This window comes from Pleurodeles waltl, chromosome 3_1 (genome assembly GCF_031143425.1).
Source record: "Pleurodeles waltl isolate 20211129_DDA chromosome 3_1, aPleWal1.hap1.20221129, whole genome shotgun sequence".
Taxonomy (NCBI): Eukaryota; Metazoa; Chordata; class Amphibia; order Caudata; family Salamandridae; genus Pleurodeles; species Pleurodeles waltl.
In genome coordinates this window covers 579,983,173-580,005,788 of record NC_090440.1, presented here as the reverse complement: position 1 = coordinate 580,005,788, position 22,616 = coordinate 579,983,173, and the positions used below count along the sequence as shown (strand labels likewise).

General features: G+C 43.7%; 1 protein-coding gene across 1 annotated transcript in view; it reads left to right on the top strand.

The window, feature by feature from the left end:
• PTDSS2 (phosphatidylserine synthase 2) overlaps window positions 1–22,616 on the top strand; it is a 298,247-nt gene that overhangs the window by 17,562 nt on the left and 258,069 nt on the right. The window contains exon 2 of the mRNA XM_069223022.1: window positions 6,660–6,761. Within this exon, the coding sequence (XP_069079123.1) occupies window positions 6,660–6,761 (102 nt within the window). The remainder of the gene's footprint in view (window positions 1–6,659; window positions 6,762–22,616) is intronic.

Genomic DNA, 22,616 nt, shown 5'->3' with positions numbered 1-22,616 from the left:
TCGCAAAAGGGAAGGAGTCCCCATGGGACCCCTTCCCCTTTGTGAATGGCTCTGAAAAAATGAAACAAAAACGTTTCATTTTTTCGTGTGTATTGCAACTCGTTTTCCTGTAAGGAAAATGGGCTGCAATACAAAAAAAACAACTGCTTTATTAAAAAGCAGTCACAGACATGGTAGTCTGCTGTCTCCAGGAGGCCTCCATGCCTGTGAGTGCTGCAAATTGGAAGGGGGTAGCAAATTGCGACCCACCTCATTAATATTAATGAGGTTGGTCTTTGCGACCCCCTTCCGATTCGCAGATGGTGTCAGGGACACCATCCAGCAACCGGGTTTGCGACTTTCAAATTGCGAGTCGCTCAGTCTCGCAATTTGAGAGTCGCAAAATCGGATTTACTTACATCTAGCCCCAGATCTCTCTGCAGAGTGATTGCAAAGGAGACATGAACGTAAATAGGTGACACAAGAACTAAACAAAAGTCTGTAACAGATGGTTTATACCGAAATGTAGACAAGTCATCTGGAAAAGAAGCTGAAACATTGATTAGGTCATCAAGGGAAAGAAGACATTTTCAGGGTATCCAGAGCAGAAAAGAATGTGATTTGGATACAAATGTTCCTGCTTTCACATGGCATAACATCAGGACAGCATTGAGAGCCACAGCTTCAGACCATAATTACAGGGGCAAACAAACTGGGGGGAAAATAAAACCTCACAGGAAATACGGTGAGGACAGTGTAAAACAAGCAGTTACAATGCAATCGGTCTCGCATTTGCTCCTGTTAGAGCTATTGGCATTGTCAATTCCTAACAGGTCCTGCCTTGCCACATAAATTGAAAATTAAAAGTAAAGCATTAGTTGACAAAAGCAAGCAGATTCAAAACGCCAAGGTCACCATGAGCGCGAAGGAGAGACACAAAAGGAAAAAGACGTTTGCTCATATCAGCAATTGCGCAATTATCCATGTAACCGGGTCAGTGTGCAAGGTGGTAACAAAACCTCCCCAAGGAGAGAGAAACATAAATCATATACCAATTATAACAAAGGATGTTTGGAAGGCAAGCCCATGAACGAGTGAAAGTGGTGGACATGGTTAAAAGCCCACAATATTAACAATAGATCAAAGCGCTTGCTCACTCAACCTAAAAACACAGACATTCCTTGTAGGAAGCTGGACTGGTGTGTGGTGGGTACCCAAGGTACTTACACCATATACCAGGTCCAGGTATCCCCTCTTAGTGAAGTGTAGGCAGTGTCTAGAAGCCAGGCTCTCTAGAGGTAGCTGTAGATGAGCAGCCAAAGGCATATCTAGGAGACTTGCAAAACTCATGCAATACCACTGTAGTCACACAACACTTACACACATGAAAGAAAACACTCAGTTGTACAAAAACAAAGGTACTTTATTTTTGGCACAGATGATCACAAATCACTAGATAGGTGATCCACCCTTAGGAGGTAAGTAATACACTAGCAACCAGAAATAGGCATAGAAAAGGTTAGAAAGCAGTGCAAACAGTAATAACCAACAGTGACCCTAGGCAGAGTACAGACCATATACTAAAAAAATTGAATGTGAACAAGGTACCCCTACCTACGTAAGTAAAATGTGTAGAGGGGAGCTGGGGGTATTAGAAAAGCACAAAGGTAAGTACCACAGTAGCCCCTCCGACCCCCCCCCCCCTTTCCTTCCAGCGATCAGAAATGCAGGAGTAAAACACTTGACTTTTCCCCAAACCACCCAAGAGAAGGAAAAGCAGAAAAAGAAGACACCCAGAGAAGACTGCAAGAAAACCAGTGGTGGATTCCTAAAGAAAGAAGACCTGTGCAGAGAGGGGACCAAGTCCAAGAGTCACAGTGGAGTCCAGGAGGAGTAGGAGGTACTACCCACCCAGCTGTGGATGCAGAAGTTAGTTGACGGTTCTGAAGACCAGGTCAGCACTGCAGCCCAGGAGCCAGCGAAGAGTTCCAGATGGATGCAGAAGATGTCCCACGCCAGAAGTAAGACTGCGGACGGGTGTCGTGCAGGATTTCCATCGACAAGCCTTGGCAAATGCAAAGTTGTGGTTAGTGGAAAAGAGGTGCTGCCGGGGACCTGCAATGCCTAGGAGGACTCAAATCAGGAGGGGGAGTCACAGGGGACCCTCGGCATTGCAGAGAATCCACAGGAGCAGAGGCAGCACCCACAGGAGTCCCACATGACAGGGACACAGAAGCCACAGAAGGAGCCCATGCAGCACCACAAACGTGTATCCCACGCCGCAGGAGAGCCAAGCAGGAGGCTGGGATTTGCAGGAAGGGGTGCTGGGGACTGGAGCTGCATGTCACCTAAAGATCCTTTTGGAGGAGATGTAAACAAGCCTTGGAAGCTGCAAGAGATGCAGTGCACAGGGGTACTGTCCTGCGTGTGAAGGCAAAGGCTTACATCTCTAAAGTTGGACAGCTGGCAGAGAGGACCAAGAGGACTACTCTGTACCACCACCCGTGATGCAGGCTCCATGGAGCTCAGCACGAGAGGGGATCCACACAGCTGGTCGTCACTTGTTATAGGTAGGCAGGAAAATACTTGCCAAAAACAAGGTTGTGTGCAATACCGGTGCTCCTTTTTAAGCGGATGACTCAGTTTCAATTTCCAGAACAACTAATGGTTTACTACTCCTAACACATTCTGGATGCTTTTAATGTATTTTTAGTAAATCTGGACATCAAACAAATCTTTGGAAATCTTTTATTATGAAAATTGGCCCAAAAAAACTCCCAAAGTATGAATTTTCAATTAGGAGTGGAAGAGATTTTAAAAGTTTCAAATTTTACATACTTGGGTTTCCCTTTTTACGTCAACTTAAATTGGAACTCTTTTACTCCATTCTAGGGCAAATCAGTGCCGGAGTTTAACAGAGTCTGTTTTTAGTTTTGCATGTGTCCCTATGGTAGTCCACAGACCAGGGGGCTGGGGTGATAAATACACAGGCAAAATACAAAGGTGGAAAATGAATTTCTGCACAAGCTTTTGGCTGTTCCCCACTCCTTGCCCCTTTTTAAGTGCCATTTAGAGGTGGGATGGCATCCAGTAGAAGACAGGATCAAATTAGATCCCTCACATCTCTGGCTTAGAATCTGGGAGAATAATGAGGCTGATTTATTGAGGGACATTTTGTCTGATTTTCTTTCCCTGGAAAATGCTGGAGAGATCCCATGCATAAACTATGTAAAAAATAGCTTTGTTGACTAGCAAACTGCCAGAGCTATTTTATAAACTGGAGAATACAAAAGCACAGGATAGATCTCAGGTTAGAGAAGTATTCCTCAGAAGCAAGTCAGAATCCGCTTGGAGGCCTTTCGGAAGTTAAGTTCTAGTTTTGCCTTCAGTTTAATTAAACTGTCAGTGGGGTGTGAGTTGTATAATGGAGTGGAGGAAACAAATACATTAATAAGATCAAAATGAATCCATACACTAGTTGATAACATTTCCATACATTATCATTTGTACGCTATGGGCCTGACTACAAACTTGGAGGATCGGATAATCTTGCACAAATGTGACGGATATCCCGCCTGCCGTTCCTAGAATATAATGGAACTTGTAATACGGCAGACATTATATCCGTCACATTTGTGATGGAGTATCCCATCCGCCAAGGTCGTAATCAGGCCCTATATACTTTTTATCAGTAAAATTAGTAGTCTCTGCAAATGTAATGGCCATTTCAGTTTATAATGTAGTGTCTGTACTGCATGTGCCTTCACACCATGCTTAATCCACTGTACAACTAGATACTCCATCTCACTCAGCTTCTCTCCACGCCACTCTACGACACACCACTCTACAACACGCCACTCAATGCAATTCTACTTTATGACACTCCACTCTGCGACATGCCTCTTGGTCTATGCCCCCCCAATGTAGGCTCGAGTACTCCCCTCCACTCTGCACCACGCAACTCCGCGCCGCACCTCTGTGCACCCCGCTGCTCCACTCTGCGTAGCTCTGCTCTACTACATGCCACAACACTCCACGCTGCCATTCTATGCCACTTTGTGCTGCTCTGTGACACTCTTCTCTGTTGCTCTGTGACTCTATGCCACTCTGTGCTGCTCTGTGACACTCTACACTTCTCTACAATACTCCACGCCACTATATTTCACTCTGTGACACGTGACCCAATTCTGCGCAACTCACTCTACACCACGCCACTTTACTCCACTCTACTGTGACAGACTAGTCCTCTCACCACTCCACTGTACAACACTCTTTTCCACTCTGTGCCACTGCACTCTACTGTGTGCAACTCTCAGCACTTCACTCAACAGCACTCCACACCACTAATGTTTAGCCATGCTGAACAGCAGCCACATTGGTATCCAGCATGGCTAAAACACATAGGCAAAGCTAATGGCTCTAGCATAGGCAAGACCTATTGGCTTTGCCAATTCTTGTTTAGGTCTTGCATAGGGACAGCTTTGACTGTTATTTCTGAAATACCTGCTGTGAACAATGCAGTACAAATAGTGGGTTTGGGTCAGCCCCTCATACATCATTGAATATTTTTATCATTCATCCCATTTCCCTACTAATGATTCGATGTCTTTACTTCCTATTCTTGTGCTTGCCTCGCCCCGGAGCATTCTGGTCTTTGTTTTGATTGGATGGCTTGTATCCTTTCACTGCTGACTTCAGCCATTGCATTTTAGTGCCTTCAAGTGACTATTTTTTCTCTCTGTCTCTGTCTCTCTCTCTCTTTTCTCTCTCTCCACTATCCCTCTTCCCATTGTTTATTAAAAACAAACCTCAGCCCCTGATTTGAGTGCACTCTTTGGACAGCCATGTTAAAATGTTTTTTCCACAGTCCACATGCGTGTTTAGTGAACATCATTCAACAGGTTTTGTTAAGCTTTAAGGAAATACAAAATGGCCGCTTTGGATGTGGGTGCATATATGGCAGCCATCTTGGTGTGGGGGGTGAACAAACATTGGCAAAGCCACTAGTCTTCACAAGGGAGACCTATTGGCTTTGTTAATGCTTGTTTATGTTAATAGCATGTCTTATGGAGGAAGGAAGAAAAGGGTGGCATTCCCGAGGAGTCTTATCACAGTCCTCCAGATATTTGGGAGGGACAGTGAAGAGCCACTACACAACAGAATCCAAGAAGAGCTTGCGCAGAAGATGGATACTAAAGTTGAATGATGCTACCTAACGGGGAAAAAAAGCAGGTTTAAACTATCTAAACAAAACTCAAAAAACGAAAATTACTCCATAGTACTAACAAATGGTAACCGGAACAAAAACACGAAATGAGCAAATGGGCAATGAGCAATGCGAAGACAAAATACTCAAAGCGTTGTGATGCTCAGATACAAATTATTTACTCCCTTAAATAATGACTGGTACTGATTGCCACAGGAATGCCCCAGACAAACATTACCACCATCTTCGATTAGTAACTACTGTACCAAGAAGTGTTACTTCCCTTCAAAGGTCCTTGTAATTCAGATCTCCGACCACCAAGTTTAATCGAAGCACATAATCAGGTAGGTACTGTTCCACCTCCATTTACCAAAAACTAGAGGACAGAGATATCCAAGTATCTTCCTAAAAGGCGTAAATGGAGGGGTGTTTTCCCTTATTTCCTTGTAGAACATATACCCATTACATGTGTGTAGCTTTCCCCCAACATGTAAAAACCCATACTGCAGCCACTCAAAAATAAGGTGGCTTATGAAAAGTCATGCTGAGATTCACTCAGTGTGGAAGAACAAGCCTGTGGTTTCTCCACCTTGTCTTCCTTCCATTATAGTTGGAACTGTATTCTTAGAATTTGGGTAGTTAGACCGAAGAGAGAGAAGACCTCCAGGAGGAAGAGTGTTGGCAGCTGCCCAGGGCTGAATAAAGTGTCTTAAGAGTTTACTCACCTTTGCTGATGTGTCCTGAGGTTTGGTGCACATTAGAGCCCCATATCCTGAAACCTCAGTCTCTGAGGGACATCATCCACTTCTGCGCTCAACCACAGCAGGAGTGTAGCAGATAGTATGTTTGTGAGCGCTTTGAACGACAGTACGAGGCCGATGTGCAACAGTTTAACCAGACTTGCTGTGGTGCACCTCACGTTAGCTTTTCAAGTGTCTTAACTATAATTTTCTTCAGTCTCTCCCCCACCCATTCAGTATATTCCTCACTTGTCTTTTCTAAATGGATGTGCTTTTATTGGTTTAAAAAAATGATTTGGTCCACCTAGAGGGGCAGGCTGAGTGCATATCATCATACTATGTATATTTTTGTTTTTATGCCTGTGTTGAATTGGGATAAAATCTGTCTAGGGTTGATTTAACAATCTGCTGCAGTGTTTTTAAAAATCATGCCTAGTCATTAGTTAGTGTGAAGTGATTGTTGTTGGGGAGGATGGGTAAATTGAGACCTGATGTACACAAATGTGGGAGAGAAGAAAATCTAAACAAAGCTAAGGTAGAGCGTTGCTTAGAATCTTTCGATATTTTGAAATTGGTGGTGTAATAAATGTGTTCGGTCAACATTTTTTTTTTTTTTTTTTTTTTTTTTTTTTTTCATTGTTTATACTGTAAGGTGGTAAAATTCTTGCTTTCACAAAAAGCGCTGTGGTTGCATATAACACCTGCAATTTGTTTTTCTTTTTCTCCTTTTGTAGGCAAGCTCACACGTTAACAGTATTGTTCATTCTGACCTGTGCACTTGGATATGTTACCTTGTTTGAAGAAACACCACAAGACACAGTGTACAACACAAAAAGGTAATATGACCTCCATCCAACATGTTATCGTGTTTTTTTTTTTTAATAACTTTGAATAGTGGATTTTCAGGATTTAAACCTGTGTATATATATTTTTTTTTAACTTAACTACAAAAAAGCAAGAAAGTCTAGCAAATTAAGAAAGCAAGGCCATAAACGTTAGCTGCTTAATTGGAATTGACCCACTCCAGTAAATAACTGTAGTTATTAAAGATGGAAATTACAGTCAACCTTGGTTTCAGCCGCTATGTGTTTTTTTTTTTGTACATTGGAGCCTTTTTAAGGCCTGTAGTTTGGTGCTATATTTAATGTCAAGTAGGTGCAATATTTGTTAATGACAAGTAGCCATGCAGCTTTTTATGAGTAGATATAGTCATTATTTGACAATGAGCTGGAACATAGAACCAGCACCAAACTGTGAGCTTCGAAAAAGTGCACACATGTGGGAGAGAAACGCTTAAATATGGCAAACTCTTCCAAATTGAAATACATCTGTATGCCTGGCTTTCATGCAATGGTATGACAGGGTGTTTAGGGCAGAATGTATGGTTGTTGTTTAAATTTGTTTTGCACTACCTTCTCTGCATTTCAACAAATTTCCCATTACAATATTAAGATTTTAGTAGAGCCGGTTACTCTTGGCTCTGATGTTAGATCATTTCATGAGATATAACTAGATAACCAAATCTGAAGGTAGGGGTTTAGCTGTACTTCATACCAAGGTTTTTATATCAGTTGTAGAAAATGGAACTCATTAGGGAGTAATGCTTTGATTAGTCAATAAAACTCTGAAATAACATACCAGTGATTTTTACTGCAGGAAATGCACAGCTATTAGAAGGATGTTAGCTAGCGTTATACAAAACAAGAATATGCCACATTCATAGTTCTACCCATACATATTTTAACTGTATTGAAAAATGTAGCTGTAGTTTAGGGAACATTACTTTCGCTTCTAATTTTCTTCACTTTTCACATAACAAAAAGGCCATTAAAGTGTTTGCGGGAACGAACTGTGACCAATCATAAAAAAGCAACAGCAACTGGGAATAACTGAAACGCTATTTAACAGAGCTGACCTGTCTGGGGCGATGTACGCTGATAGTTGCCATTGTATGCAATTTTAGAAAGTTTAGACATTCTTTATCTTGCATATGCAAACATAAACGTGTACTCCTATTAATTTTGTTTCTTCCAATCAAGAATAACTTTGTATAATTGATAGCTAAGGATAAACATGACTGACAAAGATGAACCAACAAATATGCACTTGCAACCTTCGCCTCCTTACCTATGCCCAAGCATCAAATCAGTGCAAACTGCTTACCTTTCAGACCTTTCACTCTAAATAGCCCTTACTTGTGCTCTCGAACCCACTTGACTAACCAGCCTTCTAACCATCAGAGTTTCTCTACTTATTTCCATCTTTTCATAATTCAGCAGGTCCCTTCACTACTTTTCTCCTTTAAGTTGCCGCTTACTAGACAGCGCAGCTGTTTGGTTTGCTAAAGACATCTTGGGGACTTACAGAAAGTTGAACTAGGAATACATTCCACTCGTTGATTACTATTGGTTTTGTGGTTTGTAACTCTTACTTGCTGGCTTTTCATTTGCCAGTTGTATTTGCTTTAGGCTCTCCAGGTTCAGTTCGTCCCTCCTATTTTCTAAACCGTGTTTTCTGTATTCTTCTGCAAACTCGATTTCTCTAATTAGGCCTTTAAATCTCGTTCTTATCTCGTCACATCTGCTGTTCAAAGACAGAGGTCAAATGTCAGGTGCTGTCTTCCAAGAGAGCATTTTTACTTTTCTTTTCTCTGACTTCAAAGTGAGAGGATTCAGATGACCAGTCTTACTGGATACTTGAAGTAGGATTTTTTTTTTTTTTCTAGCACACAAAATTTAGATGAAGTGTGTAAGTATTTCAGAATATATCGGAATTACAACGCAAAAATGAAGCACATTTTTAATTTCTGAAGTGTGTTGGAAACAAATACTTCAAAATGATCAAAATGAATCACTAAACTAGGTGAAGAAATTTCCACACATTTTCGTCTGTGCACTGTATAGTTTCTATTAGTAAAACTTTGTCTGTACAGATGTAATGGTCATTTTAATTTAAAATGTTTTGTCTAATGGCAGTGTGCTGCTACACCATGAATACTCCACTCTATAACACTCCACACCACTGCACTTTACTCAACTCTATACCACTCCATGCCACCGCACCACTTCACTCCACGCCACGCTTCTCTACTCCACCATGTGCTGCTCCACAATGCACTCCTCACAACTGCACTGTATCACTGCGCTCTATGCCACTGCACACTTCTCTGCATCACTGTACTCCTCGCCACTGCTCTGTGCCACTCTATTCTACCCTACACCACTACACTGACACTGTACTCTGCAACACTAAACTGTACGCCACTCTACTCTGATCCACTTTACTGTATGCCACTGCACTCTATGCCTCTATACATTACTCTATGCTACTCTGCATCAGTCTACATCACTGCACTCTGCCACTCGACTCTGCTTTGCACCTCTGCCCTCTGCATCACTTAACTGCTTGCCACTCCATCAATCTACTCCAATCTACACCACTTTACGCCATTACACACTATGCCACTTCACTCCGAAACAATGTACTCTGCGCCACGTCACTCTATGCCACTGTGCTCTGCGCAACTCTGCTCTTAACCACTGCACTCTACGCCAATGCACTCTACTCAACTGCACTCTGTATCACTATACTCTTCCCCACTGAACTCAACGCCACTCTACTCATCACTTCTCCACGCTATGCTGCTGCACTCTACTCCGCACCACTCAACGCCACTGCAGTCTATGCCACTTAACTCTACTCTGCGCCACTCCACTCTACTGTACATCACTCTAATTAACACCACTGCATTGTACGCCACTGAATTCAATGCCACTGCACTCAGTGCCACTGCACTCCATGCCACTATATCTTTAAAACTCTATGCTGTGAACTCTACACCAGTCCACTCTGTGCCTCTCTAGTATATGCCATTCTATGTGACTCCACACTATGCCAGTCCAATAGACAACACTCTTTGCCACTCCACTGTATAACACCCTTCTCCACTCTTAGCCATTCCGCTCTACGACATTCCATGCAACTCTCCTCTATGCCACTAATGTTTAGCCATGCTGAACAGCACCCACTCTGGTGGACAACATGGCTAAAACAAATTGGCATAGCCAGTAGCTCTTGCATAGGCAAGTCCTGTTGGCTTTGCCAATGCTTATTCATTTTTGAAACACTACAAATCACTTCCACTCTGCATCTATCCTCTGTCCTTTCCTTTCTTTTTTATAGCGTGTTTTATGTTTTAAGCACTGTAATGTCTTTCTTTCAGCTTTTTAGTCTATGACAGACCACATGCTGGAAGTGTAAATAAAATTTAAAATGACTAATTGTTTTATATATAAAGCACAGTGCATACCACCCAATTGGCTACTTGACGCTAAGAACTAGAACTAAAAAATTGAGACTCATTGAAAGGTTGAGAGCAGAGAAACCAGGGTAGAAGGACAACCTTAATTATTTAAACAGCAAAGATTTAAATACTTTCATTAAGGTCAGGGTTAGACATAGCAGTCTTAGGTTACTCTGGCCCGAAATGTTTTGCCTTGGCCCTAGGACTGTGCAGTTTACCCTGCTATCCAGTGCTAAAGTGCTTGTTCGCACTCCCTAAATCATGGCAAAATTGGCTTACACCTAATTGTCATATATCGCATGTATAAAGCGCAGCTATCACCCAAAAGGGTATCCAGGTGCTTGCAGGTCCCAGGAACGTATTCAAACAGCCATGTCTTGAGGGTCATTCGGAATTCCTGAAGTGAGGTGATGGTCCGGAGTTGCACGGGGAGGCTGTTGCAGGTTTTTGCTGCAATATAAGAGAAGGCATGTCCTCCACTTCCACTGGTGCTTCAGTAGATGCAGGGAGTATGTGCAAGTGAAAGGTGAAAGGGAGGCAGAGGGTAGTCTTTTCGGCGGTTGGTGGAAGTTCAGGCAGTGTTAATGTACGCAGGACCTTGGTTGTGTATAGCCTTGTGTGAGTGGGTCAGCAACTTGAATTGGCATTTCTTCTGTACAGGCAGCTAGTGAAGTTACTTGAGGTGAGGTGTGATGTTGAGGATGAATCTGGCAACAGCGTTCTATATGGTCTGAAGTCTCTGTAGGAGGTGTGCGGGGATTCCTATGGAGAGGGTGTTGCCGTAGTCCAGTCAGCTGGTGATGAGGGCCTGTGGCAAGGTGTCTCGTGTGTAGGGGTAGCCACTTGAAGATCTTACGTAGCATGCACAAAGTGAGAAAGCAGGTGGAGGAGATGGCGTTGACCTCTGATTTCATAGTGAGCTTATTGTCACTGATGATTTCGCGATTTATGGCATGGTCGGAGGGAGTGGGTACAGGTCCTAGGTCTGATGGCCATCAGGAGTTGTTCCATGTGTTGCTGCTGTTGGCAAAGATTAGTACTTCCGTCTTGTCAGCTGCAGGCAGTTGTTCTTCATCCAACAGCGACTGTTGTCATGCATCTGTGGAAGTTGGTTCTGGTGGTGGAGGGGTCGTCGGTGAGTGAGAGGATGAGTTGCGTGTTGTCTGCGTAGGAAATTATGTTGAGACCGTGGGACCTGGTGGTGTTGGCCAGCTGGGTCACATTGTCCATGTGGACCTTGAAGTTGAGATGTTCCATGGGGGTGGTAGTGTTATCTTTGATGGTGCACTGTATAGTCTCTTTGTGGATGATGGTTGTTCCTCATCCCGCCTTGTTTGTGTGGTCCTGGTGAGTGATTTTATATCAGTTGGGGATTGCTGTGGCAATGTCTGGGGCGGATGTGGGGTTGAGCCAGGTCTCAGTGAGGAAGACGATGAAGGGTGCCGATGATGTCCCATAATTCGGTGGAATGCTTGTATAGTGAGCGTGTGTTGAGAAGGGCGCATGCAAGTTGGTGTTTTTGTTCAGGTGGTGTCTGTGGTGTGTTTGGGGTAGGACTGGTCGGTGGGTTGGTGTGTATATGCTGTGGCAGGTGAAGTGTCAGGCATGTTGGCAGGAAGAACGGTGAGTGGGAAAACCCAGGCATTGGATCAGTCTGGAACAAGATGGAACTGGAAGCTACAGGAAAATGGCAGGCTAGGTGCATACTTTAAGTCCTTATACTGTCATTTTGAGTTGGAAAAATAACCCCTTTACCAGGCCTGAAAACTCCCTTTTTAGGTCAAGCGTGCAAGCGATCTGACGTGTTGTAATCTATCTGTGGGCTTTTAACCATGCCCACTACATGCCCATCACTATCACTTGTTCATAGACGTGCCTTTTCAAAAATCCTTTATCATCATTGATAACTACTTCACGTTTGTCCCTCCTTGGGGTGTTTTGTTACCGCCATGGCCATCGACCCTCTTACGTGGATAATTGCACGTGTGCTGATATATTTGACTGAAAGGGGACTTCTTTTTCCTTTTGTGTCTCTCCTTCACGCTCAGGTGGCCGTGCCACTTTTAATTGGCTTGATTTTGCAAACTGTTTTACTTTTCATTTTCAATTTATGTGGCAAGAAAAGTCCATTTAGGGATTTACAATGCTAATGGCTCTAACTCGAGAAAACATGAGACCCATTGCATTGCAAATGCTTGTTTAACATGTCACCCCTAGGATGGGCCCTGAACAAGGCATAGGGCAGGCTGCATTGAATTTTAAAAGTTGGACATGTACTTTAAAGTTTTGCACGGCCTGATAGTTAAAATCTTGCAAATACATTATCCACTGCTGTGAAGCCTACCTCTCCCAAAGGAGAACATTGGATTGCCTTATTACATTTATTAAGTGATAATTTTTGCATGGGCGCAGGTTCATTTCCTGTTTGTTGTGTAAAGAATTTCTAATTTAAAATACTCTGTATTGGTAAAATTGAATTTTAAATCACAGTTCTGAAAATGCAACTTTTTTTGTCCCAACCATTTGGTGCCTGCAACCTGTTCCTTGGTCACATGACTATGTGTAGTTGGAAGTTGGCCTTTGTGTATTCCTCCAAGGCAGCCACACAATAGAGGGACTGGATTTTGGTAGGATGGGCTTACCAATGAAGGATGGAGGGTAGAGCTGTGCACAGCCCCACTTGCACGTAAAAACAATGCTTCAGCTCATGGGCAAAGAACTTTACACTAGCCTTTTGTGACGGCAGACAGACTGGGCCCAGATCAAGGAGGCAGGAAATTACTGATATTTCTGTGGGGGGAAAGCCCAGAAGTTTTTCCACTTCAAAGTTGGCATCAGGTATAAAAATAGACCCTCAAACTCGCTCTCCAGTTAACTCTGGGCATGCAGAAGGACTATAAGGACTGCTCTACTGCCTGTGGCCTTCTCTGTACCCTGCCTTGTACCCTCAGAGGACTGCCCTGCTGCTTGAGACCCGCGCTTCTGGTTGCACCAAGCACTCCTAATAGGTTAGTTTGTTGCCCTCCTGATCAGAGCTTTGGGCGCAAGGCCCCTACCATCTTAAACCCACACATGGACCCAGCTTGAGCGAGTTCTGACACTCCAGTTGGTGCCCCTCCAGTGTTGAACCCTTGGAAATAGTGCTAGAGGTGCCTATGATGGCCCAAATCTAAAACTTTGGACTTAAACATTTTCTGCCCAAACGTGCCCCTAGAACTGAGAGGAGACCGGGCAGTAGCCACACGCTGATCCACCCAAAGTGCATTGCCAATAGACCTGACTTTGCGGTAGTGCCCACTATGTTATTTTCTGCAGCTGCAAATCTTGTTCAATGGCTCCCCTCTGAAGGGTATCCAGCCTCTTGGAGTCTCTTGGAACCCTTTTCGGATACAGCCTGCAGCTTTGTCCCACTGGAGATTACAGACTTCTGTAAAAGAGACTATCCGAACGTAGAAATCTTCACTGTGCCTTTGTCCAGCAGCTCACCGTCAAAAACTCTGTCTTATACACTGGTGGCTTCTGTGCCCCCCTAAACTTTATCTTCTCACCCATGCTGTTTTTTTGTTGTTCTTTAATTTTTTTTTTTACGTCTGAAGGTAAACAGAGACGAAGACCAGTCCACTTCATGTATCTGAACTGTGTTCCATTGCGGTCGGCCATAACTTTCGACTTTGCCCCAGTCTTGCGTGATTAGATGTCCACAGTTGGTGCTTTTTTTTTTTTTTGTCATTTTGATTGCAAATAATTTATTAATGTACTCTTTAAAAAAAATAAAAATTATTGTGATTATTTTTTATGTTTTGTTCACTTTATTTCTGTTTGTGTGCTGCATAAGTACTTGACACATTGCCTTCAAGTTACGCTCGACTGCTTTTGTGCCAAGCTACCAGAAGGTTAAGCACAGTTTAATTTATTGACTTTTGTGGTTCACCCTGACATGTATTATGGCTGTTGCTTATGGAGGGTTTTACCCCCTCAACCAACAGCCCGATTTGTCAGTTGGCTAATTGAAAATTTGTTGTAGAAAATAGGGTGATTGTTTCACAGATTTGCAGCTTGATAGTAAAAGGACTGCCACCCAGGTACCTCCTCTCTGTCCCCACTGTAAACTTTAGAGATTAACCAGATGCTCCTAGGGATCCCTGTAGACAGTAGTGCTTCAGATGGCAATTTCACCTAAGGGCATGTGAACAGTCAGTAGAGGCTTCTTCTTGCAACAAAGAACCAATCAGGTTGTGTTAGGTTGCAGACTGCATAGTTCTTAATATGCAGGAGCCACGCAATTTGTGCCTCTTGTGAGCCTAAGTAGAGGGCATTGGTTTATTACAATTTAGATGTAACGCAGAACGATGCAACAGATGCCCAAGATTCCCTGGAGAGGAATGGTAACATTTCCCTAAGAGTCTTTAGCAGGCCAAAACAGATATTCTTCGTTAAGGAGAAATTGCAATTGACTTTGAAAGAGCAATCTAAAATATTTACTAACTTTGAGATCGAACTACTGAAACCAGATCTCACCAGGGGAGGGGAAGCAAAGCCCTTATATAGTCCATTTCATTTACCAGGGGAGAGACACTGGAGCTTATTGCAAAGTATATTTTCGGTGTCTGAGTTCATTGTCAGAGGAGCAGATGGACCAGGAAGGAGGAAAAAGTAGCTTAGCAGTTCAGAGGCAGAAGCAGAGTTTTTGGAAAGATAAGAAGTTGGACAAGTGGAAGCAGGGTATGTGGTCAAGAGGAAATAAAGTGGGAGTTGAAAGGAAGTAGAAGAAATGCTAACCCCACATCCCATCAAGACAAAAAAGTAGTGATGCTAACAAATTAAATATGATATTTATGAGAAATGAAGCATACTAATAGGAAGACAAAAATAAGGGACCAGATATTTGAGTTACATATACATTGTAACAATTAAAAAAAAAATAACTGAGTGCTTCGCATTAGGCCAAAGAAAGATGCCGAGCTTTGCATTAGGCCAAAGAAGGATGCTGAGTAGGACATGAAGGAGAGGAAATTGGAGTAGGGAGAGATTTAGGCAAATGTTTAATATGATTGTTAGACGTGGTTTCCTGGGCATCAGGGCATCTAGGGTTGTCCCCGCCCCAATCACATCAACTGGGGTGTCCCCCCACTGGTGTTCTGGGGCCTCAGTACTAGTGGACCCAAAACTGGTTAACCAAGTACTCTTTTCCAGCACTTGACTGTCCCAGGTTAGTGAGGCAGAGCAGTCCAAGGCTTACTCAAGGAGGTGAGGTGGGTTTAGACATTTAGAATGCAGGATACATTGTACTACCAGCTATTAAGATCTATGTCCTGTCAGTGCTTTACTTTTTTAAAAGAAAAGTTCTTTAATACACATAAGAGAAATATACTAGACATAAAACTAGGATAAACAGTAAAAATCAGACCTCTCTACAACCCTCTGGACCAGAGTTCTGACCCCAAACAGTACTATAGCGCGTAGACACTAAGCACTATACGAACACAATTAGCATGTAGACACACAATTAGTGTTGCATATTACAGAATATGTTGCACAGGGTTGCTCTCATTCGCTAGAGTCAGAATACCAATCCTTGTATGTTAATGGTGTAGTTTCATCATATGATGTGAATTCAAACGTTCCAGATCAGCCCCAGAACCCACCACCCAAAGAACAGAAGTGCCCTCTCGTCCTTAACAAGGACACCCCGCTGGTGGCTTCAGGGATCTGATCACAGGTGCCTGATGTCTTGGCACAGTTTACTGGAGCCCCCCTAGACCTGTAGCCATTGGCTAGCTGTAGGATGGTATTAGTTGGCCAGAGTACTGGTACACCCTGATATCACCATATGTCACAAAGAGAAAGGTACCACAGGACACTCTTCCTCAGCTACAGATTGTAACTGTAAGTATCCAAGGCTCCAACAGCACAGGAGAGGGGTCTGGGCAGAAGTGGCCTCACCTGCAAATGCTTGGTGGAATGAAGCGTCCTCATATTCTTCAGTTGATGTGCTGCAAGCTTCCTTATCTTTAGCAGCTGTTTGTCTTCTACGTCAAGGTACAATACCCACAAACAGCTGGTCCTCTGCATTTGCATTCAGGCTGCTGATTGATCCTTTTGCTCTTTCACAGCTAGAAAATTCCTTCACAGCAGAATCCATTCATCACAGAGAACACTCAAATTCAGACACAGTGAGCAAGTTTCCTTGGCTTTACACTGTGGGCCCACAGCTGTCAATGCTTGTTGGAACTGAAGACCAGTCTTGAACAACCACTGACAACTCAGGCCAGACTTTTATCACCTCTGATTGATGGGCTGATCCAATCAGAGGGTTTGCTTCATTTGAATCCTGGGTGCCCCTCCAATCATGAGGCCTATCTGTGTCATGCTCACTGCGTGTATAAGGCATGTATAGGATGAGTTACTGGGCTTCAGGACAGGCTCTGGTATCAGCCCAGGCTATTCTTCAGAGAGAAATTTTAATTAACTCCAGACCAGGAGGCACTGACCATCATCCGTCCTAGCAGAGTCAGGGCAGCTAAACACAGATAAGCGCAAGTGTCTACCTGAACCCACCAAGCTTCTCCAAGGAGTAGGGAGGGGCACCGAGGAGCTTAAATGTCAAGCAGAACAGCTCTGCTCACATTAAACACAATGACTCACCTCAACATTCTCCCCTACGGAACCTACTGTCTCTCAAACACACGTCCCAGGTGTACAAAGACAACAGGACCACAGACAAAGAAGACTGCACAGACTTGATCAGGAGGGTGGCTAGTAGCCCCTTCCTCCTCCCCCACCCAACACCAAGGGTACAAGGATAGGGATATCTCTGACTATAGATTTATTGCTGCCACCACTGTCAGTCTACCACCACCTTAGTAGAGAGGGCAGTAGCCACTCTGTGAAATAGGGGTGCATTATGCATGCTCTCCTCGACCTCCGAGATAAGCTCTAAGATCTCAGTCCATGTAAACAGGGAGTTCCTCAGTGTACCTACATGTTTGTCATGTTCACTGATTAAGGATCCAGAAACCATACAGTAACTTTTAAGTGACTTGCCTGTAGATCACCATATGGCAGGGAAAGCACGCTCTCCAGAGACATGCAGAAGCCTTACCGCCCCAACAGTGATGAACTGAGGTAAAAGGTTGGCTATTTCTTTTTGAAGTCCTTGAATGGAAAGATGTGAATCATATCATAATGCTAGTGCTCAAGTTTGGATGCAATGAACGTCGCAATTTAGTGGAGCATTTGATTGTTTATTCAGGTATAATACAATCCTAGTACATTCTTTCTGTGAGCAGTGATGGATCCTCCAGAGATGGGAAGTTTGGCAGATGTCGTAACGGTCATTAAAATTCCTTGCTTTGAAGACTTTAAAGAGAATGCCACCTTTGTGAGAGACTCAGTCTATACCTTAGGGGCTGTTCTTAATGATTCATAGCATTTAAATACCTTCCACGTCATAGACAACACTTCTTAAAAACATTCATTACTTTAGAGTCCATTTTTCTCTTTATTTCTTCTGAAACTGGACTAAAAGGACATTGACTTTCAAAATTTGGAAGTCTGCCATTAGGAGTTGTGGAATACACTCCTTTGAAGAAGACCTTTGAGTTATTTTTTTTCCCTGAACTGTGGCTCCCGGAATTCTCTTAATAAACAAATCTAGCTGTCATCCAGACAAACATCGTGCATTATATGCTGTCCAACGTTCTTTGAATTCCTATGCAAGCTCTTGCATTTAACTTATCTTAGAAGTAGAGATACGACTACAGTTCCAGTGCATTGATATAAGTGTGTGTGTGTATATATATGTGTGTGTGTGTGTGTGTGTGTGTGTGTGTGTGTGTGTGTGTGTGTATATATATAGATATATATATATATACAATGTTCGATGGCATGAGTAGCTGCAGATACACATGCTGTGCACTGTTCCTGCCCTCTAGTGTTGGCCTCGGAGTGTTACAAGTTGTTTTTCTTCGAAGAAGTCTTTTCGAGTCACGGGACCGAGTGACTCCTCCCTTTCGGCTCCACTGCGCATGGGCATCGACTCCATCTTAGATTGTTTTCTTTCCGCCATCGGTGTTCCTCTTCGCTACGTATTTCGAATCGGGAAAGTTAGAAAAGAATCGAAAATTCGTCTTTATTGTTCTTGTTCGGTACCGGTTTAGTTTATGTGTATCGGCACCGACATCAAGACCGCTTCGGCGGCCCTTCGGGGCTTCCGCTCTTCATCGAGGCCTGGTCGGCCCGACCACACCCGTCGTCCAACACTAATGGACCAGACCCCCTTCCGTTTCTGTCCTAAGTGTCACGCCAAGTATCCTTCTACAGACCAGCACCGGGTCTGTAACCTGTGTTTGTTGCCCGAACACAGAGAGGATACTTGTGAAGCTTGCCGAGCGTTTTGATCCAAGAAGACCTTAAGGGATCGACGCGCAAGACTACAAATGACGTCGAAGCCCACACCCAGGGTCACACCAAAAAACTCAAGGCCACGGGGACGCCACCGCCAGCAGGCCATGGCTCAACCCACAGAAAAGAAGGTGACCAAATGACATCGGCACCGAAAAAGGCCAAAGACTTGCCGAAGACTTCCGACTCTGGTCGAGAATCTGGCACCGGAAAAATCCGGCATCGAGTTATGGAGTCTGGCACGCCTCAAAAAGCTCATCGGAACTGAAAAAGACAATTTTGTTGGGAATTTCGGTACCAAACAAACTGACTTCGGAGCCGAAACGCTCTTCCTAAACTGAGGAGCAAGGTCTTTCTATGCAGCTCAAAGAAAAGCACAGGTTTGAGCAAGATCTGGATTTAGAAGAACATGACCAGACACAACAAAGGTTAGAAATCCAGAAGGACACAGGGAAGATACAAACCATCCCTCCACTCAAATCGAAAAGAAAACTTGCTTTTCAAGAGACTGACATGCAGCCCAAAGCCAAAGTGGTTAGAGACAAGTCACCACTGCCACATTTCTCACCACAACCATCCCCACTGCAATCACCACAATTGTCACCAGTGGGTACACCGTTGGCGCAGTCACCCACACATACTGGGATGACTCAAGATGATGCGGATACCTGGGATCTATACGACCCACCTATATCTGACAACAGCCCAGAGTGTTATCCGACCAAGCCTTCACCACCAGAAGACAGTACAACATATACGCAAGTACTAGCCAGGGCAGCTACGTTACACAACATAACAATGCACCTGGAACCGGTGGAGGATGACTTCCTGTTCAACACTCTGGCATCCACTCACGCATCCTACCAAAGCCTGCCAATGCTACCTGGCATGCTCAAACACGCACAACAGGTCTTCCAAGAGCCTGTAAAAGGGAAGGCCATCGCACCAAGAGTCGAAAAGAAATATAAACCGCCCCCGTCAGACCCAGTCTTTATAACTCAACAGTTCCCTTCCGAACTCATTGGTTGTGGGGAGTGCAAGAAAAAGGGCGAATTCGCAATCATCAGGGGATGCCCCACCCCCGATAAAGAAAGTCGAAAGTTCGCAGTGGGGAAAAGAGTGGCATCACAAGCAGCCAATCAGAGGTGAATTGCAAACTCGCAAGCCCTACTTGCACGCTACAACAGGGCACACTGGGACGAAATGCAAGACATTATCCAGCATTTGCCCAAGGAACACCAAAACCGTGCCCAACAAGTGGTTGAAGAGGGACAGGCCATTTCAAGTAACCAAATACGGTCTGCCCTAGACTCTGCAGATACAGCTGCACGGACTGTCAACACAGCTGTGACAATACAAAGGCATTCATGGCTGCGAAGTTCTGGATTTAAACCAGAAATACAACAGGCGGTACTAAATATGGCGTTTAATCAACATCAGTTGTTTGGGCCGGAGGTGGATACCACGATTGAGAAGATGAAAAAGGACATGTCCAAAGCCATGGGTGCGCTCTACTCCTCATAGTACAGAGGCACATTTAGGAAACCACAGTTTAGGGGGGGTTTCGACAACAGACATCTGAACCATCCACTTCCCAAACAAAACCCAGTTGCAATACCAAAGAGGGGGGGGTTCGTGGTTCCTACAGAGGGCAATTCCCAAGAGGAAGAGGAAATTCCAGCCCGCCAAACCAAGCCCTAGAAAACAGTGACTTCAATGTCACACTACCCCAACACTTGTCACCAGTGGGGGGGAGGCTAACAAAATACTACCACAATTGGACACACATTACCACATCAGTCCTATCAGTTATCCAACATGGTTATTGCATAGAATTCACAACATTCCCTCCAGATGTTCCACCAAAACCGCACAGATTGTCTCCACAACACTTAGACCTATTACATATAGAGGTCCAAGTACTGCTACAAAAACAAGCCATTGAGCTAGTAACCTATCAACAGAAAGGAACAGGTGTTTACTCCCTGTATTTCCATATTCCAAAAAAGGACAAAACATTAAGGCCTATCTTAGATCTCAGAACACTGAATCTCCTCATCAAATCATATCATTCCCACATGTTAACACTTCAGGACGTAGTTCCCTTACTAAAAAATGGGGAATACATGACAACACTGGATCTCAAGGATGTGTATTTTCACATACCCATCCATCCATCCATCTCACAGGAAATACCTCAGGTTTGTGATACAAGGCAAACATTACCAATTCAAGGTGCTACCGTTCGCAATAACAACAGCCCTCAGAGTATTTACAAAATGCTTAGCCGTAGTAGCAGCACATATAAGGAGACAGCACATGCACGTATTCCCATATTTAGACGATTGGCTAATAAAAGCCAACACTCAGCAACAATGTCAATTTCAAACGCAATACGTCATAGATACTCTACACAAACTAGGGTTTTCTATAAATTACCAAAAATCACATCTACAACCATCCCAAATACAACAGTACTTGGGAGCAACACTTAACACACAAAAAGCAATTGCCACTCCAAGTCCACAAAGAGTTCAGTCGTTCCAAAATGTAAAATCAAGCATGCAACCAAACCAACAATACACGGTACGGTTTGTGATGAAACTACTAGGCATGATGTTCTCATGCATAGCTATTGTCCCAAATGCAAGGCTACACATGCCGCCCTTACAGCAGTGCCTAGCAAAACAATGGACGCAGGCACAGGGTCAACTCTAAGGTCTAGTGTTGATAGACCGCCAAACACTTCGCTTCAATGGTGGAACCCTGTAAATTTAAACCAGGGGCGGCCTTTTCAAGACCCAGTGCCTCATGTCATTATCACAACAGACGCTTCCATGATTGGGTGGTAAGCACACCTCAACAATCACGGCATACAAGGTCAATGGGACAATCAACAAAAACGACTTCACATAAATCATTTGGAACTGCTAGCGGTATTTCTAGCATTAAAAGCGTTTCAGCCACTTCTAGCCCGCAAACACATTCTTGTCAAGACAGACAATATGACAACAATGTATTATCTAAACAAACAGGGGAGGACACACTTGTCACAGCTGTCTCTTAGCACAAAAAAATTGGCATTAGGCAATTCACAACAACATTCGCCTGATAGCACAATACATACCAGGCATTCAAAATCAGTTGGCCGACAATCTCAGTCGAGATCAACAGCAAACTCCCGAATGGGAAATACATCCCCAGATACTACAAGATCACTTCTACCACTGGGGGACACCAAACATAGACCTATTTGCAACAAAAGAAAACGCAAAATGCCAAAACTTTGCGCCCAGATACCCACACCCTCAGTCCAAGGATCAGCTGGTCAGGGATATTTGCTTACGCTTTGCCCCCTCTCCCGCTCATTCCTTATATGGTCAACAAACTGAGTCAAAACAAACTCAAACTAATACTTATAGCACCAACCTGGGCTCGCCAACTGTGGTACACCACACTGTTGGACCTATCTGTGGTACCCAACATCAAACTACCAAACAGACCAGATCTGTTAACACAACACAAACAACAGATCCAGCATCACTCAACCTAGCAATCTGGCTCCTGAAGTCTTAGAATTTGGATATCTAAACCTTTCTGAAGAATGTATGGAGTTCATTAAACAAGCAAGAAAACCCACAACCAGACATTGTTACGCTAACAAATGGAACAGATTTGTTTTTTACTGCCAGGCTAATCAGATTACGTCACTAGACACCACCGCACAAAACATTGTAAGTTACTTACTACACTTACAAAAGTCCAATCTAGCCTTCTCTTCCATTAAAATACATCTCACTGCAATATCTGCTTATCTGCAGATTAAACATACAAAATCGCTTTTTAGAATCCCAGTTAATAAAGCCTTTATGGAAGGACTAAAAAGAATCATACCCCCAAGGACACCACCAGTGCCTTCGTGGAATCTTAATATTGTGTTAACACGACTCGTGGGCCCACTATTTGAACCTATGCATTCTTGTCA